Source organism: Falco biarmicus, chromosome 16, assembly GCF_023638135.1.
Source record: "Falco biarmicus isolate bFalBia1 chromosome 16, bFalBia1.pri, whole genome shotgun sequence".
In the NCBI taxonomy this organism is placed as follows: Eukaryota; Metazoa; Chordata; class Aves; order Falconiformes; family Falconidae; genus Falco; species Falco biarmicus.
Window position 1 is genome coordinate 5,164,089 of NC_079303.1, and position 26,777 is coordinate 5,190,865.

The following is a 26,777-nucleotide window of genomic DNA, read 5'->3' on the forward strand; positions in this document are numbered from 1 at the left end:
GTTTGAAATATGGAATGAATGAACTGATGATAATAGAGAATTATCTTGACTTTTCTGTGGTTTTTTTTCCTCCTGCACCAATGGGTGGTTCTGATCTCATCAGCGGCAGGCGCAGCTCCACCATAAGGAAGCAGGTAATAAACATTTCCTTAAGTAATGGAACAGGGATAAGTGCATGTTTGTGTAGGGGAGGATAGATGGAAAACGGGCATTTTTACCCTTCCCTCCCTCAATTACATGGACCTTTTCAGTCTTCAAGTGGAACTGGTGCCTGCTCGTTCAGTAACTGAAATCAATAAAACATGGATCCACAGCCTTGGTTCATTTTCTTTGACAAAATTTTAAAATAATTTTGCTCTGTCTTTTGACAGACCTGGAACCAAAAATGCCAAACAGCCTTGAGCCGTCTGGACAGTTATGGTTTATAGGTTTCATGCTGTTTTTTCTTTGTCCTGTTTCCCTTTATTTTCCCTGGTATCCCACTGCAAGGCTATTAAACCAGTAACCGCTTGTTGGTTGAGCCTTCTTGTAATAAAGACTTATGAGAGTGACGCTTTGTTTCCCCTGGCTGTGGTGGATAATCCGTTACTTTTTAGTACCTGATGAACTAAAATGTGTTTCGTTGAGACAGGGGAAAATGAAAATAATTCTTGTTGATACTATAAAGGTAAAATTTGGCTTGGAAGTTCATTTGATAAGTCTGTCTTGAGCTGCAGCTTTAGTTTTTAGGATCTCTGTATGTTGGAAAGCGAGTAACAGTGCAAGTTGTGGTTTTGCTGTCAAAACCTTTCATTTTCTGAGCTTAATTGTTGCCCATTTATTTATGTTCTCAAAATGGTCCTTCCCGGTGCTGAAAATGAACTCTGCGTGTGTCTTGATTGCCATTTTCCCAAGTAGTTCTTGAGGTGTCTCAGAAGCATATTCTGACTCGAGTCTCTGGTTTGGAAACCTAAATTAAAAACTAATCTGTTCGCAAGCACTCAATCCAAATCTCGCAGTAACCTGCATGAAATTGCTTGCATGTGGTTTTAGTGGGCTTTTTTGATTGTGACCTGACAGTTTAAAACATAACTGCTCTGAGAGTTTTTATTTCTGCTGGGAACCCAGAATATGTACTACTTTGAGTTCCTACTGTCAAACTCAAAAATAAGTCTGGGGAGGCTGTAATGCTGTTCGGATGGTTATTAATAAAGCATGTCTCAGGGGCCAGCTGAGCGGCAGAATGGCTTCTGAAGTATCCTTAATTGGTTGGTGCTGTTCTGTGCAACGTATAGAAAACTAGTTGTAGCTGGCCATGGCCAATTAGTAGAGAAATTATTGTCACTATATGACCAAGTTATGTGACATTTCAATTAAAAAAAAAAAAGAAAACCAAAAACATTAAACCTAAACAAATTAGGAAAAGGGTTGAACTGGTTTGCTTCTTATTTTTTTTGAGCAGAGGACTGTCATCTTTTTGAACTGATCGAGATGCGATACTGTAGCATCCTAACAAGTGAGCATTCTGATATAAATTAGAGGCACTGCTGTCTAAGACTACTGGGAAGAGGCTATAGGCATAACAGAAACTTGGAAGTTTTAATCACATGGTAATTTTAATCACTGGCATCTGACCTTAAGCAAACTGCAGCGCTTCTGTTGCTTAGTTGCTGTTCTCCAAAATGGGAGGAAGAACTGCAGACGCTGCAGAAATTCGGTTGTCTGAAAAATAATCTGTGATCCTGTGAAGCAGAGAGTAGGGAAGTGTTAAAGTCTTGTTTCCATACCAAAAGTCTCAATTAAAGTTGTTTAAGCTGGAAACTGGCGATCTAGAAGGTTTTACTGTGGTTGGGCCTTGGGCTGACGACAGTGTTTTCCATGAGTGGGTACTTGTATGGTGCACCTTACTCAGTGGACTGTAACCAAAGGCACTGATGTGCTATTTACTACACATGTCTGGAATGTATGGAAGCAGAATGTGGCAGATGAGAGGACAGATTTGATTTCCATTCTCTTTTTTTTTTTTTTCTTACTTTCCCCCTCTTCGCTTCTACCATTACTCTGCATTCTGACTGCTCTTACTTAAATTTCTCTTCGCACAGGATTCCTCGCAAGCTATTCCCCTGGTCGTGGAGAGCTGCATACGATTCATTAGCAGACACGGTGAGTTTATGGAGAAAAGGTGTCCTGTGATTTTCCTCTAAAAAGAACAGTGATGTAGAAGCCTTCTGAAAAATATTCTGTGTAGCTCGGGACACAGTGCTTGTGCAGAGGGATCCTAGAGACTGCAGGACAAAGTCATGCTAATTTTGTGGCTGCATAGTTGGTATTGCGTGTGTGATCGCTTTTCCAAATAACTGACCTTGCAAATGTTGTTCTTCCGGCACTATCCCTTTGTTTCTTGTTAAACACAGTTCCCATCCTTAGATGCCACTCGTGCCTCACCTCCACTCACCTTGCTGTGAGCCCTGAAATGTGGCCTTCGTCAACAGTAATAGCCGTCTTCCTAGAGGAGGAATACTTTTAAAGTATTTGAATGTAGGAGGTCCAGTAGCGAATTAATTGCTTACTCGTTGCCACAATGAGATGATTTATACCTGTTTTCAAGGTAAACTTCACAGCCTTGAATGCTGTGAGAGACTTCATACATTTATTGTAATTTGTTTTCATTTTTAATTGATATCATTTGTTAGTAGCATGTGAAACAGCTGTTAATTAACATATGTAGAAAGAGGTTGAATTTATCTTCATTAACCAAGACACAGAGCCAGATAGTAGGTCCCGTTTCATTTTCCTTGTTTAATTACTATTTTAGAAACTATAATCTAGAGTCCCATTTTCATCATCACTTGGAAGAACCAAGTGCTATAATCCTTCATTAAGGCCATACTTGGACGTTTGCTGGAAAAATCGTTGAAACCAAATTGCAAAACAAACCAAATCAGGGCCATTGGGAGATTTTTACTTTTTAGATTTATATTCCTGGGTTAGCTTAGATCTCCAACAGACTCAACTGATTCCTGCATGAGTGTCAGACGATGGCATAAAGGTAAGTTTGGAGTTAGAAGTAATGTGATTTTTGTGCAGCAAACCCATGTTTGGCAGAAGAAATCATAAAACTGCCTGCCTGACGCACTTACATTGCAGGGATGAATTTTGTTGGAGGTAGCCTGACTGACATTTCTAATGTTTTGGTGCGTAGGTGTGGGATGAATGTCATTTTCCTTCTTGCTTCTCTGCACTTGGGATTGTTTCTTTGCACTGTTCATAGCTGTGTGTCACAGCCACCAGATACAGCCACGTACCGCAAAGGTTTCGCTGCGTTGTGATAAAAACAGGCGCAGGAATTGAGAGGAAGACGCTACAGATGCATTCAAGAGAGCTTATTAGTTTATAGCCATTATTATAAATAAAGCGAAGACATTGCAATGTTCCTTGTTTCACAAAAAAATAAATAAATTCACAAAATGTGAATGGGAGTTGATTTCCCTATGTGAAGCATATACTTTGTTCGTTAGTTGATTTGTAACGGTTGCTGCTCATCTTACATGTACCAGCAAAAGTGTCACGATGGTAGTATATTGGAACATCTCGCCTGCTTGATAATTGGTTTTAATGATGCTGCTAATGCTTGCTTTTTAGCAGGAATGTCTTAAAGACTATCCTAAAACCCTAGATAGCAGGTCGTGCTGGGGTAATTAAATGCTCCCGTTACAATTGGCTGATTTGCTCTGGGCCTTTGCGGTATTGCTCTTGCAAAATAAACTGCTTCCTTGTGTAGTTAGCTGTATTTTACTTCTGGCTGATATACCACGTCTTTATGACTTTCTCTGGGTTGTAAAATCCCTTGGGGATCCTTCAGGGTAAAAGTTAACATGCATGGCTTTTATAACCCAGTTATTCTGTCAGTTTACGAAGAAGGTTTAGAATTTTTTTCTCTGTGTGCTGAGTTCTGTTTTTCCATATTCTATATGTACCTGGACATGTAAGGGAAAGATGGCTTTTAAAACAGCACACTTCTGCTTGTTGTCCGTTTCCTTTCTCATATATGCTGTAGCTGATGAAGGTGCCAGTTTATCTTCCCTTATTGTTACCAGCATCTCTTATTGTCTTACAGGTTTGCAGCATGAAGGAATATTCAGAGTGTCTGGGTCACAAGTTGAAGTGAATGACATAAAAAATGCATTTGAGAGAGGTAAGGAAGATCTATTCCAGTATCTTGGAAATTATTGCCAACTGTATGAGTTTGTTTTTAAATATTCTGAAATGGCCTGATTTGAATGCAACTTGCTGTATTTTTTCTGTTGATTTTTGCGTTTCCTAAGCAAGCCTGGCCCAAACGCTTCCCTAGTGCTCATTAACCTTGAATATTCAATTGTTTGGCATTATGGTTTATATCTTGGAGAGTGTCTGTATAATAAATATTCTGAATTCAATCTTCTCTCATGTCTGATAGCTTATTGATTATTCGTAACACTAAAGGATACAGAGAATATCATTACTGGGTGTAGCTGCCTGTTCCTACCCTCTCCCCCCGGTTCTTCATGAATAGGTTGGCTGCTAGCAGATGAAATTTTACATTTTCTGTGTTCTTTTGAGGCACAGCTTGGCTACATTTATTCTTAATATCAGCAAGTGAGAGAGTAAATTTCAAGACACTGTTAACTTGACATAGCTTTTAATAGATTTGATTTTCTATGTGAAGAACCATTCCATACAAAGGCAAAGAACGGCTGGGAGCTTCCTGACTCATCAGCTTCTAGCTGGGCTGCTCTCCCTAGCAGAGCAGGTTCAGAAGAGCTTGCTCTTCAGGCGGTCCTTGCAGCCATCTCCGCAGTCTTGCCTGGGTCACTGAAAACAGGGCTTGTGTTAATTCCCTGAATACATCACTCTGAAAGAATATAGCTAGCGTGTTTCTGTGTTTGCTGTTGGAAGAGATGAGGAGTAATTGATAAGGCATAGCAAGTTTCTTTTGCTTGTGGGAGGAGAGAGGTTTAATGAAAAACGTGTGAAACGTGGCATCTAATTTCATCTGTCTTCAACTCCATCTACCTGAGAATTAAAATCCTCAAAGATAGAGGAAGCGGAAATGTGTATCATAGGCCGGAGGTAAGGGCTTGATGTCGGAATCGGACTCCTTTTTTACACAAAGGAAATACCAGTCAGCTTGGGAAAATAGCCAGTTGTTCCAGCATTAACATGCAGAAATAAAAAGGTGACTTTCTTTTTCTTCATCACACTTGTCTCTATAAAGCATATGATATACAGAACTGACAGAGTCAACAATAACGTCTCTGCAGTTTATTACTTCATCCAGAACCCTTGGTGGCAGTTAATATCAAGCGTAATGCTCTGGTTTGTAGTGGCCCATTTATTATCCTGTGTGTTATTAAGGTAATAGGCAAGCTTTGGTAATTTCAGTCACATAATGGATATATATAGCTTCAATTTGAGAATTGCCCCATCATTAAATCTAATTATATCTGATAGGGAGTTTTCCCTAGGGAACAACTCCTTAAGTGGGCATCTTTTCTTTTGTAATACAGACAAACTGTGGCATATTTGCAGTGACAAATTATCTGTCCCAGAAACACCCCACCCCCCGCCATTTCAACATCAGATGTCTGCATCCCGCTGAGCCAAGCGTGCGATGCTCAGTGGTCTCTCGTGTGTCCGCTGAATCCGCCTTTGCTTCAGTTGTGAGCGTGCACAAAGAGCTGCTCCTGGACTCCGGTCATGTTCCCCTCGCTGGTGGATCTGTGAAGTTCACACCCCACCAAAATACCCGGAGCTCAGAGCCTGGAAGTGTTGCTGCTGCTCCGGGAGCCCCACCACCCTCCACGGGCATGAGCCAGGCACTCCGGGGTCAGGCTGTAATCTGCGTGATGGAAAGCTGTCCCAGGTCTCCCGGGATTGCTGTCAGAGGCTTCCCTTCTCCACTGTGATGCACAGGAGAGATCTCTCTACCTCACGCAGTTGGAGTAGGTGGGATTAATTTTGTGCTGCGTAAATCCTTTTATCCAGCTGAGGTGCATCCTTCCAGTCTGATACTTTTCTCCAGTATTCTGATTTTTCTTGCCTGCTTTTTTTTGTTTATCACGAAGGGGAAGATCCATTGGCTGGGGACCAGAATGACCATGACATGGATTCAATAGCAGGAGTTCTGAAGCTTTATTTTCGAGGGTTGGAGCACCCTCTCTTCCCCAAGGATATCTTTCATGATCTGATTGCCTGTGTCAGTAAGTATATGGAGATCCAAAAAGAAATCGGATTAATTTTTCTAATCTCCCACTTTCCTCTCCTCCCCTCCTGCTTATTCCTGACTCAGAAATGAGCTTTTTGTGGTTACTTTGGGCTTGTGTTGCACTGGTATCCTGGTCTCTATTAGCCAGAGTCTGGGCAGTTACCTGCTCACAGCTATCCTTATTCTGGTAACAATTTTTTTATGAATTAGCTCAGAGATACAAGGAGATAGAAATTAATACATTTTAAGGACTGTGTCACGGATTTTTCTGAGACAGTGCTTCCTGACAGGATTCTTTTAAGACAGAATAAACCAAAAACCTCCACTTCTGAAAAAACAGTCTTTAAGACCTCTCATCAGAAGGCATCAGGAGCGCACTGTCAGAAGCAGGGACTGCCAGCAGGGTTTCTTGCCCTGTGTGTTTTCCCCAGCTTTGATAGATGCACGCTGCCTGTATGTCTGCTGCCATGCTTCTGCGTGCTCTCTTTAGCTGGCGAGGTATCGGGCATGTACCTTGTAGCCTCATAACCGTGAGGGGCCATCTGTTGCCTCCTGTTAAAGAATATCAATCATGAAGGCGGTCGCAGTTGTTTTGTTAACGTTTTTGATGGGTTTTAAAGGTGGCTCTGGTAGGGAGAGGGTTGTGGGGTTTTTGGATGTGAACAACCTCGTTTTAAATGGCCTTGACTATTGCCTTGTCCTTCAGAATCGAAGAATGATTCTGTTGTCCAAGCAGTGAAATGGCCTTTGCAGTGGCAGCCTTTGAAGTAAAGCAGAAGATAACTGTTTCTAAAACGGTTTGTGGTTTTCTTCTCCTGATAAATGCATTCACAGAGTTGAATTTACATTATATGAAAAGTAAAATCTGCTTCCAAATAAGTTCTCCCATCTGAGATGATTTATGCTGCCCACTTATTTCTCAGTAGGCTGCAGCACACAGAGCTTTTTGCCTCACCGTTTAACTATGTTAATTTTGCTTTGAGTGTTATACAATTTCTTTTTTAAACACCCACCTTTCGAAGCTAACTTGAATGAGCTATTGTGCCAGAACTACTGAAACAGATGACATCCAGCGCTCCCACGCTAGGAAGGAATTGCAGTGAAGTTTTCACGTGTTCAGGGACTTTCATTGTCAGCGGCTTCGCCAGCAGGTTCTGCAGCCTTTGCATTCCCATGCCGGCCAGTGCCGGAGGATCTGGAAAATGGGCAGACCCTTCTTTCCTCCTCCTGCTGCTCTGTGGCTGCCACCCTTAAGAGTTTGCGCAGGAACTGTCATGGTATGCTGGCTGCATTTGGACTCAGTGGCAAGTTGTGTGGGTACGGTGGGACAGTGACCCTGTGGTGCTCTCTCTTCCTTTCAGCAATGGATAATTTACAAGAGAGGGCACTCCACATCCGCAAGGTGCTTCTGAACCTGCCGAAGACCACCCTGATCGTAATGAGATACCTCTTTGCATTCCTCAGTCAGTGAGTATCCTTGAGAGCACCCTGGCCCTGCTGCAGTACTTGGTATAAACCGTGATGAACGACAGAACCAGCCTTAATGCTGCTGCGTGTGATCTGAGCAGCAGCTCGAGGTACAGATGCTGCAGTAGCTTTGTTTCGTCTGCCTTCCTGGGCTTTTCAACCTTGCTGAAATTCATCCCAATGATACGAATACAATCTTAAAGGAGTTCCGGGAATGACAGTGAATAATGTGCTGGTAATCCAAACAAAAAGCGATATGAAAGAATCAAACTGGGTTCCACACCAGCAAGGAGCACTAGGTACCGAGTACTGTGAGTGGTAGAGAGTTGAATGTATTTTTTTTTTTTAAAACACTCCATCTGGCTGGTTCGTTGCATAGCTTGGCAGCAAGGACTCAGTAGCTTCGTGCAGTAACGTGGTCTTGACACCTGAGGTAGCATAAAGGAAAAATGTCCTAACCAGAAGGCTACATATACATTGTCAAAGCCCTTTGAATACCATTTAGGTGAAGGAGAAATAAAACTGTAAGACAATATTTTGACCTCACAAAGACCTGAAGCTTACTGTCTACTTCTGTAAAGCCACAGTTCATCAGCTACTTTTGATTAACATCTTATTCCTTACATTAAAATGAGACAGTGTCAGAATTTGAGGTTTTAGGTAAAGATTTGTATTAAAGTGGAGCAGGACATTTACTAAACCTATCCATATATTCAAGTGGTTATTTCTGTTTGGAAAGCAGAGGGTTTATTTCACAGGTGTCACTGTTGGAGTCAGTGAAATGTGACTTACCAGTCTCAGTAGCTTTTAATCACAAGTAGTGATCTAGAAAACAGGGAGTTTCAAGGGGAATTGTTGTGGAACTTAGTTTTCTGTTGAGTCTTTAATTGGTACCTGAAAGACTTAAATTGTAGGTTTGGGACAAAAATGTAGCGAGCTAAAAATTGTTTTAAAAAATTGTACCATATGGAAACTCTAAGATTCAGATTGGCTGGGAAATCCTGAAGAAGAGTCCCAAACAAGGCCCACTTGAGAAGCTCCTTGGCCTCAGAGAAAGGACGTAACACTCTGCTTGATCACAGGCACTTAGGCAGAGGGGACCTGATAAAACTCTGGTATTGAGTGCTGGGCTGCAAGTGGGCTATGAAGAAAAATAATACAGAAGAATTAAAGACAAAGATTAATGTCCTCTCCTTGTAAAGTCAGCACCCAATACTTTTCACGTAGTCTCAAGCTTTCAGATTCCCTTTGCGATTTCTATTTAATTTCTCTGTAGATGCCATTAGTATCTCATTTTTCACACAGACCCAGAATGTTCACGTCCCAGCTGATCAGCTTTAAACAGCAGGAAGCCCACAGCAAACCTTCCGAGCTCAGCTGTGTGTTCTCGGGCAGATGATGGTGATGGTTTCTGCTGTTAACCCTCCTCCCCACTTCTGTCTCTTGCAGTTTGTCTCAGTTCAGTGAAGAGAACATGATGGATCCCTACAATTTAGCCATCTGCTTTGGGCCAACACTGATGTCTGTGCCTGAAGGTCATGATCAAGTCTCTTGCCAAGCTCATGTCAACGAATTGATCAAAACCATCATCATCCAACATGAGAACATCTTCCCAGGACCAAGGGAGCTGGAAGGTCCAGTCTATAGCAGAGGTGGAAACACAGAGGATTATTGGTATGATACGTACCACTGAGGAGAAAATGAATGGGTGGATATTTATTTACAGATTAGCATGCTACAGTCATGCGTTCTGCGTTGTCTAATTCTGGATGTAAGCATCTGGCCCAGGCTTTCAGAAATCTGTTTTATGGAAGAGAATGTGGCTCTAGTATCTCTGGAGAGTCATCAACTTAAAAAGTAATAAGCTGGTAGAAAGTAGCTATTCAGTTGTCAAACCTAGCTCACTTATCTTAAAGGGCAAGGTTGTGTAGGGATTTACTTGGATGTTGTATGGTAGCTGCCAAAATCAGTTTTTTCTTCTTCCCTTTTTTTCCCTCCTGCTTTTGCCTTTTCTTTTTCTCTTCTGCTTTTGCCTTTTTCTTTCTTTCTTTCTTTCTTTCTTTTTTTTTTTTCTTCAGATGCAGGGGTCACTTGCAACTGAACCTAGAAAGCTGTGGCATGGTTTAATTTTCAGGGCAGCACTGGTGGTGGGGGAGGGAAGAGGGAGGAATGCAAAATCACCATTTCCATCCAGCTTAAAGCTCAAGAGGCCCGGCCGCGTGTTCAGTCTGAAAGCCACATCTGGAAGCAATTCAGCCAGAGCGGCTCCTGTCATCTGAGGTGGAAGGTTGGGGAGTGGGGGAAGGAAAGTAGGTGTTTTCTTTCCTACTGGCCAAGCTGATCTCTCCCTCTGAGAATGAGGAATGTTAAACTGTGTCTTGCTTCTCCCCCTGCTCCTTCCCTCCTCCAGTGTCCCAAGAATGCAAATGATTATTTTAATATACTAAAATAAGTAAGTTTTGTAACTGATGTCAGCCTGGTGACAGAGCTAGCCTTGCTTCCCCGGCTTGTTTCAGAGTAGCTTTAACCATCAGCTCACTCCCCGTACGTGCGACGAGGAAAGGCTCCTCCACTCTAGCTGCTGTGTGCAGAAGACTTGCCAGAGCCTCTTTTGGAAATTCTGATAATTTTACCCTTCACTTTGATGTCTTTAGCTGATGTTATATGTGAAAGAATTGTAGAGGGGGGGAAAAATAATCTAAGAATGTTTATGACCTTAAAGAAACACATTAACTTTGACAAGAGGTTTTGTCCCATAAGGTGAAGGGAATAAAAATGGGACGTGTTCGGTACGGGTGATACTTCACGTGAGCATGTAGGAGGCAGAATGTCCTGGAAGGTAATACCGATTTTCTGAAGGCGTTTGTTTTTTCTTCATTGCCTTTCCTAACCACCATGACCTGAGACCCTGTTAAGCAGAGGAGGGTAGAAGCAAGCAAGGGAGGCTGCCGAAAGCCAGGAAGAAGCATCTGGTTCCCATTCAAGCCTTCTCATAGCCCTGGTATTTAGATAGTTGTTAGGTTTTGCCCATAGGGCTCCTTGCTGCAAAGCGTGCAAGCGGCAGAGTGAACCGCTGTAGGTGTGTGGGGGGCTGTAGGTGTGTGGGGGGCTGTAGGTGTTGCCCATAGGGCTCCTCGCCGCGAAGCGTGCAAGCGGCAGAGCGAACCCTTGTACTTCAGCTGATCCATCGGGGAGCGGAGCCTGCGATGCTGGCCATCTCCCGGTGCCGCTCCACTGGGCTGAGCCGTCGTGGTGCCGGGGAACTCGCAGACGGTGCTTTGGCGTGGAGGCTGCCCGGGCTCAGCGCCATGGCTCGTGTGCTCTGCGCCTCGTGCCTGCGCTCTCGCTGCGAGCCGGCAGCTGCCGAGGAACTTTGAAACAGCTTGCCTGGGGCAGGGGAGGGTAGGGCAGGGTTCAGAGTTTATGACAAATCCAGGTCTGTGCTGCAGGCGTCTTTGAAATACTGCCTTTGAGTCAAGCCTGGGACTGTGCTGCGTCTGTCTGGCTGAGACTGCACGAGGACAGCGTGGGGAGGGTCCAGGAGCCCTGCATACGGCAAGTGAAACCAGCGGAATCGCAGGGAAGGAGATAGCTTATGGATGCTCGGCTTGCACGGCATTCCGCTGGTGGTACACGCTGCTGGCACTTTCGGGGCCCTTGGGGTGAAACCCAGCAGTCTGGCACTTCCCACTGCAGCATCCCAGGGCTCACGCAACAGAGACACTGAGCCTGCAGCAAGGACATGGTTTTTTGGTGGAAAGTGCTGTTGGATAGGAAGAAACACGTGGTCTTTGTGCAGTATTTGGATCTTTAGCGTTGGCTGTATGCGACATTACTTCACAGTCTGTGTGAAACTTTAGCCCTCAATGCTGTGTTCCTCTCGGGACCTCCGTTTGGCTTCAGATTCTTCTGTAAACTTTATTAAGTAGCATAAAGGCGCTTGCAAAGGACGGGAAAGGTTGATTCCTGAGGTACTGACTCAGAAGATGGTAGGGCAGCTTCGTGTCATGCGGATTAAGCATAATGAGACACCAGAATGATTCAAACACTTTACCCCTTCCCCTTTTTTTCTCTCCGTTCAAAGATTATGGGAGGTGGGCGACCAAAGGGAGAGCCCTGCACGTCCATGATCACTTACTTTAACCGTTGCAAGGCCAAAGCAAGGGATGAAGTTAGCACTGTGTGGAGAGAATTAAAAATCCCCTTTTAACGAGCTACAGCGTAAGAGTGCAGCAAATGCGGTTCTGTCTTTAGCAACAGCGTCTGGTAAGATGAGGAGCAAGCACTTTTTTTTTTTTCACTTTTTTTTTTTTCTCTCCTAAGTCAAGCAGGCAGGGCAGGCAGGCAGCGCTGCCAGCTGGCAGCGGGTCCGGGGAGCTGCTCGGGAGAGGCAATGGATCCTCTTCCAGTTTCCTTTCTGCTCCTGTCCTGAGGGAACTGCTCATGTAGCTTCTTATAAAAACATAACCTTTGGTTGCCACTTGTTGTCTATTGATGCTTTCAAAGCTTTTCTTCATGGAAAACATAAACGAGAACTCTTGGTGGTTTAGGTGCTCTGTAAATAAAGATTCCAGGTAATTAATCTGGCTATGGGAGTTGTTCAGTGGAATGAATGATAAAAGGGAAGGAGGGAGATGACAAACTCAGACCTGGAAATATCATTATGAATTGAGAAATAATTTCCCCTAGGAAGTAGGAAGTGGCAGCTATCTCATCAGACATCTAATGAGCTAATTAGAGCAATGGAGAATACAGCTGAGGCAATAATTCTGGCATGGCGGAGAGGAGTTAGACCCAACATGCCACTGCTGTCTTGACTTCTCAGCATCTCCGGATGTCCAGGTTCTAACACCTGGAGTTGGACCTTTTTGTTAGCATACAAGAAGGTTAAAGAAAATGTTCGGTTTGCTTGATCAAATAAGAACTTAGCTTGATTTCTAGACACAGCGACTTCAGTATGTGCAAATACATCCGCAAAGTGTCTGTCACAGCGGAACCTGGGTATTGACTTCCGATATGGATGTTCCTAGTTAAGTTATCTTTGATTGTTGTAAATGAGGAAACTCAACTTCTGCTGATGTAAAGCACCGTTTCTGTTTCCTTCTGTTGTAGTGAAAGTCCTCATGGAGAGAGAGCCTCGACAGAAGACTCTGTTCAGGACGTTACGGCTGAACACCACACCAGTGATGATGGTATGCAAAATCTATGAACTCCTTGGTTAACGGCTGCAGCCTGCTTGGGGGGGAGGCAGAGAAGGCCGTGCCTTGCAATTTAAGTTCAACGTTGGATCCAAAGTGGAGTTTAAATCTGAATAGTCACTTTAAACATCACATATAGCATTTGATGCCAAAAAAAGTAAAAATGTACAGGCTTGACAGGGACCTTTAGAAGTTACCTGACTATTTTTAAAACATCCCTTCTTTTCGGGAGTATCTCATCTTTGCAGCAGGCCTGGGCACACTCCACACTTGCATGACTGAGCTCATCTGTACCCGAGAAGGATCTTAGAGTTGGAAGTCATGGGGGAAGCGTAGAGCCAAAGGCTGGATATGTTTCAGCATGCACTCCCACTCCCCTCCACATGTGCCAGGCATTTCCCCTGTTGGTAGCTTTGGCAAGGGAATTGGGAGTGGTTTAAGCCCCAGTGGTTCTGCTTTAAGGAAGCAAGGAAAACAAAATCAAAACCAATTCCTCTTCCAATGAGAGCCAGGTTTTAGGGCAGAGGGTCCTGGTGGCCTCTTAGTTACAATTTTTGGCTCTCCTTGAGGAAACTGTTACATTTCTTGTCTGATCCGTGAAAAGGGGTGCCAACGCTGAGAATCTCACAGTATTTCCTAAGCAAAAGGTGACACTGCAGTCTTTGAGTGTCTGTCGTTGATACTTCCAAAGCCTCCCCCTGTGATGGGGGGAACAGCTGCATGTGAGCCCCATCCACAGCAGAGGGAATAAGATCCCCAAATCTACTGACCAGCAGGTAAAGCAGACTGACCGCAGCAGGACACAGTATGGTTTTGTTCTTGGGTTTTGGCCCCGTGCAGTTGTCTTAAGTAGGTGCTGCAATGGTTTTATTTGTGATGGCCTCAGTTGTAAAGGTGGGAAGAAGGCAGCATTCCTTAGAATTAGGTGACATCCTTTTTTGAGCTGGTTCTTCAGGAATTTGCTCAATAGCCCTGCCACGTGCTCCTGTGCTGCTTTTTGCTCTTGGCTCCAGCAGTTGCCTCACTAACCTTTCCCATGGCATTGCCGGCTCCTGCTGGCTTCATGGCTCAATGATCTTAAAGGTCTTTTTCAGCCTAAACGGTTCCATGGTGTTCACACACCAGTAACAAAGTAGACCATGTTGAGCACTGCTGGAAACACTGGAAAATCCGTTCTCCCTCACAAGGTCAAGCACTGCCACCCTGACTCCTTACCAAGGTTTGTTGGGGGGAAACACAAAGCCTACAGGAATGAAACACGAGTTTGCCGTCTTGAACCGTGTGTTCTTTCTGAAAAAGTGTTAGCTTCTTAAAAATGCATGAAGACATGTCCTTTTTGAGATTGCTCCTTCTTTAGGTACAGTTTCATTTGCTGTGATGAAGGAAAGGCTAACTTCTCCTGCATCTGTAAAGCCTGGGACTAAAGCCTGCAGAGCGATACACAGTGGTGTGTACTTGCACTGATTTCGTATGGGATTTTTAGATCCCTTGTGTGGCTGAGAGGGTACAATGGTGAGAAAATGAGCAGTTAAAAGATTAGAGAAGGACACTGTCTTGCAGCCTCTGGAACTAGATTGCGTGGGGCCCCTGAGCAAGGTAAAATTTGGAGGCGTTTTGGATGGAGTTCTGCAACCTACATGGAATATTCCATAGGAAGCATTTGGGAGGGAGTGTTTGGCAGCAAAGCAGAGCAGGGAGCTGGGCCTCTATCTCTTTGAAGGAGCAACAAGTTCTGGTTAACTGAGTCTCGCGTCCTTCTAATTGAGCTTTGCAGTGTCACACCTCAGGCGTGCTTGTCAGAAGGGCAGCGTACATCTCTGACTCAGTGGGACGGGAGATCATAGGGTTTTCGCACTCCTTCAGTCTTTAGATGTGAGCAAGCACTTGCTCCTGTAGCTCTTCCGTGAGGCTGGCACTTAGTCCTCCCAAAATAAAGCTGTCATCCCAGCCGCCTTCCCTGAAGGGAGGAATTGGTTTGGGGATGGGGGGAGAGGTCGTGTTTTGCAGAGCATCCGTGCTGTTCAGCCAGCCTCGCTGGACAAGCGAGTGGACTCTGCGGTTTGAGACAGGTGTAGGAGGTCAGAAATGCTGATAGACAAGCAGGTCGTATGTTTGTTAAATTATGTGTATGAGTGAAAAGATTTTAAACTGCCGCTTTCCTGCACAGGCTGTCAGACTGGCAAGGGTGATTGTTTGGCTTAGCCTTATAGCTCTTTATTCACACAGCTTTCTTCTCCGAGCATAAGTGTAGTAGGAAAAAGCTACTGGAAATTAGAGTCTAAAATCACTTCTCTGGACGAAAGCCAGAGTCCTAAAAAGCAAATTGGAAACATAAGAAACCTGAGTGCCGCACTCATCTGGAACAATAAACACTTCTTAATGAAACAGATGGAATTTACAAAACCACACTCCCATCCCCTTCGTAAATGGAGGGGGACACCAAAAACAGCATTATCGGTTTTCTAGTGTTATGAAGAAGCTGGCTCCGGAGGCAAAACAAGCAAGGGGAAAGAAGGAGCCAAAACCAGATAACCATGTGCTTTGGGGAGTCTGGGCAAGGCAGCTATCAAGCTGCAAACATGGGCCAGGCTTTTCTCACCCTTGCAAATCACTCGCTGGTTGCTGAGGGCTGATAACGGCATTCGCGTGAGGCCGGCCACGGGCTTACCTGAAACGTGGGATCTGAAGAGTCCTGAGCTGTCTGGTTTAGTAATGGAGAAACTAATGGTTAGAGGTCAGTCTAGTAGATCCTGTTGCTAATTGCCCTCAGCACTTGGTCACTTTGTGCTTTGTAACTACCGATGCTGACGGGGCCCTTTGAGTGATGTTTCTGCCCTGCTCCCCCGGACCAGCTGAGGAGCCGGTGGCACTGCAGCATCACCTCACTCGGAGGGATGTACGCTCTGCGTTCCCCAGCCCAGCTGCTACTTTGCCTGCCTGTGGGCAGCCTTGGAGACCTAATTCTTGAGGAGACCTAATGCTCTCCCAAGGAACAATGGTAAAAGCTGTGGCTCATCTTTGGCCTTCCAGTCCTTTTTGGCTGGCTCTTGTGCTGTAGAAGCTTGCTGCAATGCAGAGGAGATCTCTGTATGGAATGGCCTATCTTTCCTTGTCCAGGAAGAGGAACTACATATTTCTTTCTCCAGGAAAGAACGCGATTTTCATGGACAGCTTGGCTGTGTTAAAGCTCCTTTAAAGTAATTAGAGGCTGAAGTCCACCGGGGCTGTGTGGTTGAGCTCCTCTCCGTTCCCCTGATTCCTGCCTAGAATTGGGAGCTGGCTTAATACATATTTAGACTCAACCAATACCAGATTTTTCTAAGTCTTAAAAATAATCCACATGAATTTCATATTGATTTTTCTGAGCGTCTGAATGCCCATAATTGTCCCCCTGTATAATATCAGAGTGCTACAGGGACCCAGCTTAGCGGCCGGCTGCAGACACAGCATGGCGGTGGTTCTTCTGTGAGCTGTTCAGGTCGGAGCAGTGGGATGGGGGGCGATGTGAGCTCGGAGCGCAGTGCCGCCGTGCTCAGCATGCACGGTGCAGCCCAGGGGAGCAGCTTGCTCTCCTCATCACTGCGCAAACCGCAGCGGTGGAGGCACTGAATGTTTTCGTTTGCTTCCATGACAGTTCGATGAATAGCGTGGCCTCCCGCGGTGCCAGAATCCGGTCTCCTGGGTCAGGTGAACCTCACAGGCAGCAGAAGTTTCCTTCTGAATAGGTGCTTTATTTCTGAAGCAGCTTGGACTCTGAGGATGTTTTCCGCCCTTAAATGCTAATAACAGCTCTACCTGCCCAGGAGGTTTAGTTTAGCTGCCTTTAAGAAAGCGTACCGTAGGCAGATTTTTGTCTGGAACGTACCCGATTGCTACCTAGCTTTGAATTTTTTTTTTATTTATTTTAATGAGAGACTAATTTTGCCGTTGCCACATCCATCTTTGTACACTCAAATTGATGTAAGTGGGTTTATTGCGTGGAAAATGTGAATGTGTCCACCACGTAGATATTAGGTAAATGCTGAAATTGCAACGTCCTCATATTATAGGGGTTCCCCTCTGAATCTTTCTGCTTCAACCCTCTGCTGCCTTAACAAGCAACACTTTATCCTCTTCCATGCTCTTGTCATACACTGGTTTATGTTAGGTTTAAACTGTCGAATACTTACCTGAGCCCAAGTGTTTAGTGAATTATTGTTTATTCCCTTCTATCTCCTAGAGTGTGAGCCCATAGAAGCAATAGCGAAGTTCGACTACATTGGCAGGACTGCACGAGAGCTGTCCTTTAAAAAAGGAGCTTCTCTCTTACTCTATCAGCGGGCCTCAGATGACTGGTGGGAGGGACGCCACAATGGAATTGACGGCCTTATTCCTCATCAGTATATCGTCGTTCAAGACACGTATGTTATACTTTAAGCCCATCTGCAAGATGGGCTTGCTTAAAACTCAGGTGTGGAATGGAGTGTTTGTGTCAAGATGTTGACACCAGGTGGGGAGAGTTCGTCCTCCCACTGTCCCTGCAAGAAGGGAGTCCTCTTGAAATAAGCAGAGCGCAGAGGTGTAGGTGTCCACGCGTGTGGAGACGTGACACAAAAATTGTTCTGGTGCTGCCAGCCTGTTAAAAGATGCAGAGCTGGGATCTCCAGGTCGCTCACAGAAATCAGGCTCTCTCCTTTGAAAGATACGTAAAGATTCCGAAGAGAAAGGTGCTAGCACAGTGCTGTTGTCCTGTGTGTATATTTACTTACGCAGCGCTGTATTTGAAATTCAGTGCTGCTGGTCCTGTTTTGGTTGTGATTTCCTTCCCTCCTCCTTCCTAGTGAGGATGGTATCTCTGAAAGATCCAGTCCGAAGTCTGAAATAGAAATAAATTCTGAGCCACCGGAAGAAAAAGTGACTGCTAGAGCTGGTGCCAGTTGCCCAAGTGGGGGTCACGTCGCAGATATTTACCTTGCAAACATCAACAAGTAAGAACAGCCTTGCGTTATTTTACTTAACTGTAAGGATCTTGGTGACGAGTCCAGTAGAATACTTCTTTCCCTGAAAAAGATGAACTAATGAGCACTGCCACCATTTTTTCTCTGCTTCCCCCTCTTAAAACTTGCTCATATTTGGCTGTTTCTCTCTCTCTCTCTTTCTCTATCTCTCTGCCACCAGTGTGGCCAATGCTCATTTAAAACCCCACTGGCTTCTTTTCCCTATCCCCAAGGTGCCATCTGTTCCCATTTTCCCAAATATGTCCTATTTTATAAGCTAAGCACACAGAGAAAGGGAGGGGAATAGCAGAATGAGTTCTTGTAATCGTGTGTTCATATTCGTTGTTATGTTCTGTGATTTGTTATGTCTCGTTAAATTTAACATGTTTTGTTTTATGGGGTAGGGGACAGTTCCTTCAGAAACTAGTGTCACTTTTTGTGCTAAATGACATACCTTGAGTCCCACCATCTGGCACTGCCTGTAACATTCTTCCGTTTCTCCAGCACTTCTCACCTTAGGTTACTAACCATATGTTTGCAAGTGAAACAACCCACCTCCCTGTTGCTCTAACTTTACCTCCTCAATAAGAAACTGTTACTTTAGCCAATGCTCAACATAGTAAAAAACCTGCAAAATTAAGCTAGTAATAGACTAAATTTCTTGATCTGTTATTAATGATTTTAGAGCAGGCTTATCCCCCGTATCTTTCTCATTATTTCCTTAGTATTAAAACCCCCCCACCTCTCCCTATTGTGCAGTGAAGGTGTTAATAATGATAAGTACAGTTTTGTGGGGGTGGATATTTTTAACCTTCAGTTAATTTAACAGCATGTAGCCTGTAAAGGCATTAACAGAAACGCATCCTTTTTAAAGGTTTGGACCTGCTAATGTCCTACACAGAGCCTGGCCCTTAGTTTAGGGGAGTTGGCAGAGCTCCACTGATAACATAGCTTCATTAGGTAATCTGCATCAGCTTGGGATCTGGGCTTTCTTTTATGATATTTATTGTCTGAGCCATTGAAGTATGCCATTCTGTCAGTTACGGAAAGATTTGTATAATGAACAGACCTGTGTTGGAGCTGCACCATCTGCTGGTTTTGGTAGCGTTGTATGTAGTGTTTTTAAGAAGCCTGGGTAATGTCCCCTCCAGGTTTTTTCTCCCTTTACTAGGGAAACTGATATTTAGCAATAGTAGCATAAGACTCATTTTGTTGTTTTTTCTTTAGGAATGAATCTTCTGACCTATGTGTGAACAGACTTGGGCAAAATTAAATCAGATGGTTTCGCAATGACAGTTGTGCCACCCACTGAATTATTATTTGGATGCCAAAATCCTACTGGAGTTAACACTTTCTTGCAGTTATTCATGGGGCTGGTGCTATATATAAATGGATCCTTCCCTGTATAATGGATGCCAAGCTTCAGACCTATGGCATAAAGTATTCTGCTGCATTGGCCTTCATATGATTTGAGTGGAATCGTGCTGTCAGTCTGCATGGTGCTGGGGTGGAAACTAAATTGTTTGGACCAGCTTATCCATTTGACATCATCTTTTGGTATATCTGTAGCCCTACGTAGATAATGCCATGTGGTCCTGCTAAGGCAATGAAAAAGAAACATCTATTACCACCAGCAAATATTGGAAATGATCATTAACCCCAACCTATGGGGCTCTTTGCTTGCCAATCTCTGAAAATAATAACTTGATGCCTTGGGCCAGGAGCTTAGTAGACTTATACTGTGTCCTCCAGTCAAAAATTGTAGCTCTGCTCTTCTAATATAATAAAAACACATCATCAAAACCTGTTGATGGCACAGAGGGTTTTTTTTGTTCAAGTATAAATTCTTTTCCTCTTGACCAAGTTAATTACATTCCATCCAAGTTTTCTGTTTTTGCTACGAATGTGCGCAGCTGCCAGGAACTCAGTCTTCTTGTTAGAAGTGTTAATCTGGAATGATTTATAATTCTACTGTTTCACCACGACTCCTAAAATCCTGGGTGTTTTTGTAATCCGGGTATCTTTGTCTCTTCCCATTGTCCTCTGTGTTGTTTTGGGGGGATGTCTTCAAATTACAGCTCGTTATGTGTACCTGCTTGTATTGACTTGTTTTGCTTTTGTGACTGAAGGCAAAGAAAGAAACCAGAGTCAGGCAGCATCAGAAGAGCCTTCCGTCAAAGTGACAGCCATGGACTAGGTAGTTCAATGGCAGAACCAGCCTCCCCAGGAGCCATAGCCGGTTCCAGACCCTCATCTCAGCCCATTATGAGCCAAAGTCTTCCCAAGGAGGTTCCAGATAAATGCTCCATCAGTGGCCACGGCAGCCTCAATTCTATCAGCCGACACTCGTCTCTGAAGAACAGGATAGACAGCCCGCAGATCCGGAAAACTGTGACAGCAGGGAGGTCCAAGAGCTTCAACAACCATCGGCCCATGGACCCTGAAGTTATTGCACAGGTAAGTTGGAGTGGTTTGCTTTGGAAACTCTAGCGGATGCTGGATACAATGAGGTGTTTTAATGCAAAGTCTGATGTCATCTCGTACCCCTTCCCTTCTCTCGATGCAGTATTAACTTACTGCACAGCTTGAGTTTCGTCTTCCAGCCTCACTGCGTGTAAGTCACTGAGATGGCTTTCAGGAGCGAAGATAAACAGTCAGGTCCTTCCTCCATAAAGACTTGACCCAGTTCGTTATTCAGAACTTAGTTTCAACAATAAAAACGTCCATTTCAAAAGGTTACACAGATTCCAAAGCTGTCGGCAAAAAAATTAAACAATCATAACTTCAAGACGTGAGCAAAGTCAAGTATTTAGTGTCAATTTAACATTCTCCTGTCAGTTGTGCAGACTTGCCTGTGGTTAGACATTGGAAGCATATGGAGTAGTACAGTCAAAAGAAAAGCAGGCTGCCGAGTTGTACTCACAGCGGTATCTTCGTGTGCTCCCAGGGTCCGGGATGTGATGAGAAACCAACTTTGGTCACGATACTGCTCGTTTTCATTACTTCCTTAGACAAGTGCCTTGAAATGAGGGCAGGCTCCGATGTGGATGTTAAAGCTGTGCTTTAACTTTGCAAAGAGCTCTGCTTTGGGGACTGGCTCTGCACGCTGGCCAGGCAACAAGGAAAGAGTCTTTGTGGATTCCTGCTGTGCAGCTCCAAGGCCAAGGTGGTTCTTGGTATTTTTCTTAGTCTTTGCTAGTTTTGAGGCAGGCAAGTTGAATGGAGATTGTTTGTGCCTGTTCTCTGCATCTCCATTCCCAGGGATCTGTCCCGTCCTGGATCTGTCCCATCCCCGTGTCCGGGACTACACGCTGCCAGAGCAGTGACTGCTGTTAACACAAAACGCGCGTGGTGCCTCCGCATCCCTGCATCTGTGGTTTCACCCGTAGAACAGAAAACAGTTGGAAGTCGGGCTTCGACTCAGACAAGTGACAGCTACTAACGGGGTGAACGATGTGAATGTTACCCATTTCCCTCTCCTATGAAGGATCTTTTATCCCCTTCTCCCCCTCCAAGCGGTTCGTGCCTGCACATGTGTGTTGCCTATACCAGCTGTTTGCAGGACGCATGGCAAGGAATGCTTGGGGCTCCGATTACAAAGCCAGCCCTGGGAGACCTGACTTCTCTGCCTGGTGCAGGAGTCTGTAGGTTTCTAAGAAGCTAGGGGAAGAGAGGTGAAAATTAAACATAATTTTTATTGACAAAACAGAAATGCCAAGTAATAAATAGGCCTAAATAAAAATCTGATAAGTTTTCTGGTGGAAAGCTGTATTTTGCCATTACAAATATCTTTAGCCCGTTTGTTACAGTGGAATTGTAATATGTGGTTCTTGTTGTCTCCATATTTCATTGTCCTTCCAAAGCTTCGGTTGACATAAATCAGTTTCTTTCTTTTTTCAATTAAGCTCCAACTAAAGTTGTTCTGTCTCCTCTTCCTGCCAGAATGTTAACTCCGTTGTTTTCACTGGAGAAGAGTCTGGGGAGAAAAAGAAAAAGGGGAGGGAGGTGTGGAAAAAAGTGTTAAATCAGGGTTTCTCTTTGCCCTGTCGAATCTGTTCAAACACCATCTAATAACCACGGTGCATTTTATGTCTTTTCCGAACTTCCTAAGTAAATCTGCCTGGCCTCCAGATAGACGGGGGGTGTCAGATTACTGTCTCTGGTTCCTTCCACCATCCCTTCACTGATTTACCTTCCCCACCCCTGCAAAACCTCTAAGGAAGCTGAAAAGCTGCAGCCAAAGCATGAGTCACCGAACGGCTGAGCTCCTCTGTTCTCTGGTGAACGGGGCGCACCAGTGGGCTCCGCGGTGCGGGCTGCGGCCGAGAACAGAAAAAGCCACGTTGGTATCTCGAACGTTCTTTGTTAATGACTGTAATATTTTAGAAGAGGAAGGAGAAGTGCCACCTTGAATTTCTATCCCCGTTTCTGGTATCCTCCGTGTTTTCTGAAATGCTAAAATTTTGCGTCCTGTGTAATACCTTTCTGGGAAGGGAAGACAGCTGGGCCAGCAGGAAAAACCCGTGAGGCAGCAAGAACACGCAAGGATTTCGCCATTGGTGTGTGGCCCATCAGCCACTGTCAAAATCATCAATTCTTTCTTCGAGAATTTACTCTCCTGAATCTCACGTGTGAAATAAAGTACAAGAAGCGATGCTAATGCTTTGAATCGTGTGCTGTTCTGTTTGTTGCTGCACTTTGGGATTGTACTCGTCTTTGAAGTCCAAGCAGCGTCAGGACCAATAAAGGACCGGATTAGCATCGAGAAAGTGCTAGTAATGATTCTGATCCCTGTCGATGGAAAATATTACTGCGTATTGGCTTTAGCATGTAACGCTGTGGAGTTTGGCGTGGGTTTCGCTTTGACGCCTAAAGGTCCTTGACCTGCCAGTGGATTTGAGCGTTGGTGTTTACAGGCTGAAAACAAAGACGTCGTTCTCAAAGGCTGGCTTTTATCTCTGTGTTTTTGTGTCGGGGTTCTGTTATTCACTCAGTTTCTCTTTTGTGTTTGCAGGATATTGAAGCTACTATGAACTCTGCCCTGAACGAGCTGCGGGAGCTGGAAAGGCAAAGCAGCGTAAAGCACACGCCAGATGTTGTCCTCGACACCCTGGAGCCTTTGAAAACGTCTCCGGTGGTGGCCCCCCACCTCAGAACCTTCCAGCCCTCTGCACACTCAGATCCTCAAGGACACTGAACCAGCTTTCCAGCGCAGCGCTAGCACAGCCGGCGACATACCGTGCACCTTCAGGCCGGTGAAGTCGGTCAAAATGGCCACCCAGGTGAAACCTCCGGCAACGCGGCCGAAGCCGACAGTTTTCCCCAAAACAACCACCACGAGCCCTGGCGTTGCCTCCTCTGCATCTCAGCAGCCCACTGACAAGTCCTGTACTGTCTGATAAACTTGGTGCTGCTCTGTGGATACAGCTGTATTGTTTCAGATGAAGAGAACTCTGCTAAAGACATGAAAATTCCTATTTAACTAATTTTTGGACTTCTGCTGAAGGTTAGTTGCGAACTGCTACTTAACTGCTGGGAGCGCTTCCTGGGAGTGAACTGAGTGGTAACAACCTCGTCCCATGTCCCCGCGTCAGTGATGTTCGTAAGGCAAAACAGTTCATGCCACGCTTAGGAAATCCAGTATTGGGTCACTGTGAAGCTGAGGAGGAAAACACACAAAAAGCGATGAATTGGATCTTGGTTTCTAGCTGATGCCTTGTTCAAGTGTTCGGCCGCTGAAAGAAATACTCAGCGGCATCATGTTTTTGAATACTGGTGTAGTGACTTATATATTCTGTGTTTCATTTATCACAGGGAAACAATAGGATAGATTTTAGTCTATTGCATGTTTTGGTGCCACTGGTTACGTGGAGCTTGGACATGCCTGTTTCTTGTGCATTATTATTATTATTATTACGTCGCCCGCTGGTGCCACGGTGGTTAAGGGTCTGTCTCAACTTCCATCACATCCTCTGGTTTTGTTTGTTTGCTCCCCCATTCCTCCCCCCCAGGGCCAAAGCTGTTGGCCATCCAACCTCATGCTTTAGTCGACACTTGTCATGGAAAATAGTTTACTCTGGAACACTCTTAGATTTTGTGGAGTTATACGTAATATGTGTCTGTGCAAATATAAACAAACATGTTCCTAAGGTTTAGGAGCATAAGAAAGAGCCCAGTTGTTGCTTATGGACAATCTAGCTGTTTTTCCCCTTTGCTCTCCCATATTTAAAAACAGCTTTATTGTTTTTCAGTGTAATTTTCAGCCCCATAGGCTGTGATGTGGTGTGTGGTCTCGGGAGACTGAATGTAAAAAAAGCAAGTTAACTTTTGAAAACTAAGTGTACTCTGACGGGAGTTCATTTACTAACGCACACATTCTTGTTTTGGTCACATATCAAGATGGATCCTTACCAAAATCCCAGTTACAAGCACTGTAAAAACTTCAGTCGGAAGTTCTCAAGCTTTGTATCTGCTCCCTTTTTCTGGTTGCAAACGCTTCGGGCAGTGGCTGTGACCGCTGTGACCTGCTTTAGGGATCTCCGCTCTTATAGAGCGGCGTAGGAGCCGCTGCTGGGGACGGTGATGTGGCAGCATGCAGCTTCTGGAGTGGCTTCCCGACGTGTTCCTTGGTAGACTGGCATGCCTCCGTAGGACTCCGCAGCCATGTGAATGAATTCTAAGTATTTGTATTTATATGGTAGGCAGCAAATGCTTCAGCCGCTAGCAGGCTGCATGAACTCTTTTGTACTCTACTCGGAATTTTCCACAATGCTAACGTTTATTTAATTTTAAAAAAAAGAAAAATTAGGGAAAAAAAAAACCCCAACAAAACAAAAAAAGGCGTGTGCCGCTTTACAACGGTAAAGAAGATCTCGCAGTCCTGCAAGAGAGGAGACTCTGGCTGACCTTCAGTTCACCTGGTTCCCCAACTTTTCTGGGATTTAAAAAAAGCTGCACATCTTAAGTTTTCATCAAATTCAGGCAAGGACAAGAAAAGAAAAGTCATTTTTCTCTCCCATTTAGCTGAGTTTCTTTTAAATTTGTGGGTTTCTCACACTTAGCTTCCTTGTGACTGCCATGTTGTTTTAATTGGCGCTTAGTAATTAAAAAAGAAGAAAGAAAACTTACGTTTCTAAGAACAGTTTGAGATGTACTTTTCTGATTCATTTAGGATGTTACTCGAAGAAAGGAACAGGGCTTTATGGTGTCCCTGTCCATCCCCACACACCCCCCGTCTCTACAGAAGTAAAATATCCATATTGATGATGGTTTTTAGAAACGCCAACTTTCTCTGTGTCCTAAATTGAGAACATATGAAAACTGGGGAACATGGGAAAGCTTTTGGTGAGAACGCTCTTTATTATTCACTTCTCCTTAGCTGATCTGTAGCAGCAGTTCCCCTTGGGAAGCGCCGCGGTACGTGTGTGACTGTCACTGGACCTTACCCTGTTCCTCGCGCAGGGGAAGATCCCCAACAGTGCGACCAGCGACCTTCGTTCTCAGGTTCTGATGGACTTCTGCCACCAAGGAATCACTTGTTCTTTTGGGGAAAAACAGAATTAAACTTGTAATTTTTTGCTCAGGCAGAACTTTCTGGCATTTACTTTTAAGTAGGGAGTTTTTTGGTTTTATTTTCTTTTTTGGTCGTGAAAGACCAAAGCTAATCTGTGTCAGGAGCAGGATCTCTGTAAATTTACTTCCGACTCATTTGTAATGCCTTATTTTCTTTATATTTTTATGCCTAGCATTCATGTTTCTAAGAATAAGTGTCCAGCCACGCACAGCACATTTGGAAGAGATGCTCTTTTCTATCTTCGAGGTCTGAAGTATGAATGGAAATTAAGAGATTTAAAAAAAAAAAAAGATAAAAAAAAAAAAAAGACTTCAGGTTACTGTAACAGCAACTGTCTGTATATGAATTACTGTGCTTATCTCTAGCATCCACAGCTCTGGGACAATCCTACTGTCAAGGGGAATATGCTTAGCAGGATAACCTGTATATCGAGCAACTCAACTGGAATTTTGGTGTGCACTGTGATTGACACTTACACTTACAGCAAGCAATATGGCAGGCTGAAGATCGTCCTTCCTCTTCCACCTGCTCTGGGTCTGGCCAGCCAGCAGAAAATTCACGCACACGCGCGCGCACACACACAAACACACACGTGGGAGAGCAGAAAAAGCTGGGGGCGGGGGGGGGGGGGAGGAACTTTTAGCTTCTGTGCTTCACTCTGTGAACACACAAGGCTGAGAGAACATTTGCCACAAGTGTTTTATGACCAGTCGCTGCAGGAGAGGTGGGAAAGAGTAACTGGAAATGCTGGCACTGCTCCCTGCAAAACCAGCGGGCAGCTTGTAGGAGAGGGCGACGCAGGGTGGACAAGGACGACACGGTGGTTTGCTTGGGGAGGTATCAATGTTACTTCATATCTTCATATTCCGAAGAAATATTAGCTCTTCCATGGAAATTCTCTTTCATGACTTTTATGTAATGTTTGTGTCAAATATAAAGACAAGAAGTGTTTGATAACTGGAATAACGTTATGTCTGTTTGATAGTGCTTTGTATGAACAAAGAGTTCTTGTTCATCAGATGTTGGATTGAAATAATCCAAACCAAAACTTTTAAAATAAAATTACGATTTTAGGTGATCAATCTTAATAGTTTTTGAAGCTCTAACCTTTTATGTTTTATTTCCCTAGTTGGGAATTGAGCAGTGTGCTTTAACGATCGCGAAATTTCTGCCTCTCCGAGGTAATCCAAAGGCTCGCAGTTTATAAATTGTAAATTTGTTCTTCATGTCAAAGCAGTGGAACATGAGCAAACTCTCTCTATCTGTACTGGATATTTTGTTTCAGTGAAAATGATTAATTAGAGTACACTGTGACAGCAGGAAAAAAAATAATTGTTGTA

The 26,777-nt window shown here is 44.3% G+C and overlaps 1 protein-coding gene across 1 annotated transcript in view; it reads left to right on the plus strand.

Annotated features, from left to right (window-relative positions):
* The window catches only part of SRGAP2 (SLIT-ROBO Rho GTPase activating protein 2), a 110,993-nt gene extending 84,468 nt beyond the window's left edge, over nt 1–26,525 (plus strand). Inside the window, 12 exon segments of the mRNA XM_056361461.1 lie at nt 104–134; nt 2,082–2,142; nt 4,097–4,174; nt 6,084–6,218; nt 7,585–7,690; nt 9,140–9,364; nt 12,803–12,882; nt 17,108–17,288; nt 17,709–17,855; nt 19,994–20,321; nt 22,879–23,007; nt 23,009–26,525. Coding sequence (XP_056217436.1) covers nt 104–134; nt 2,082–2,142; nt 4,097–4,174; nt 6,084–6,218; nt 7,585–7,690; nt 9,140–9,364; nt 12,803–12,882; nt 17,108–17,288; nt 17,709–17,855; nt 19,994–20,321; nt 22,879–23,007; nt 23,009–23,263 — 1,756 coding nt within the window. The 3' untranslated portion in view covers nt 23,264–26,525.
* The last annotated feature ends 252 nt before the right edge of the window (nt 26,526–26,777 follow it).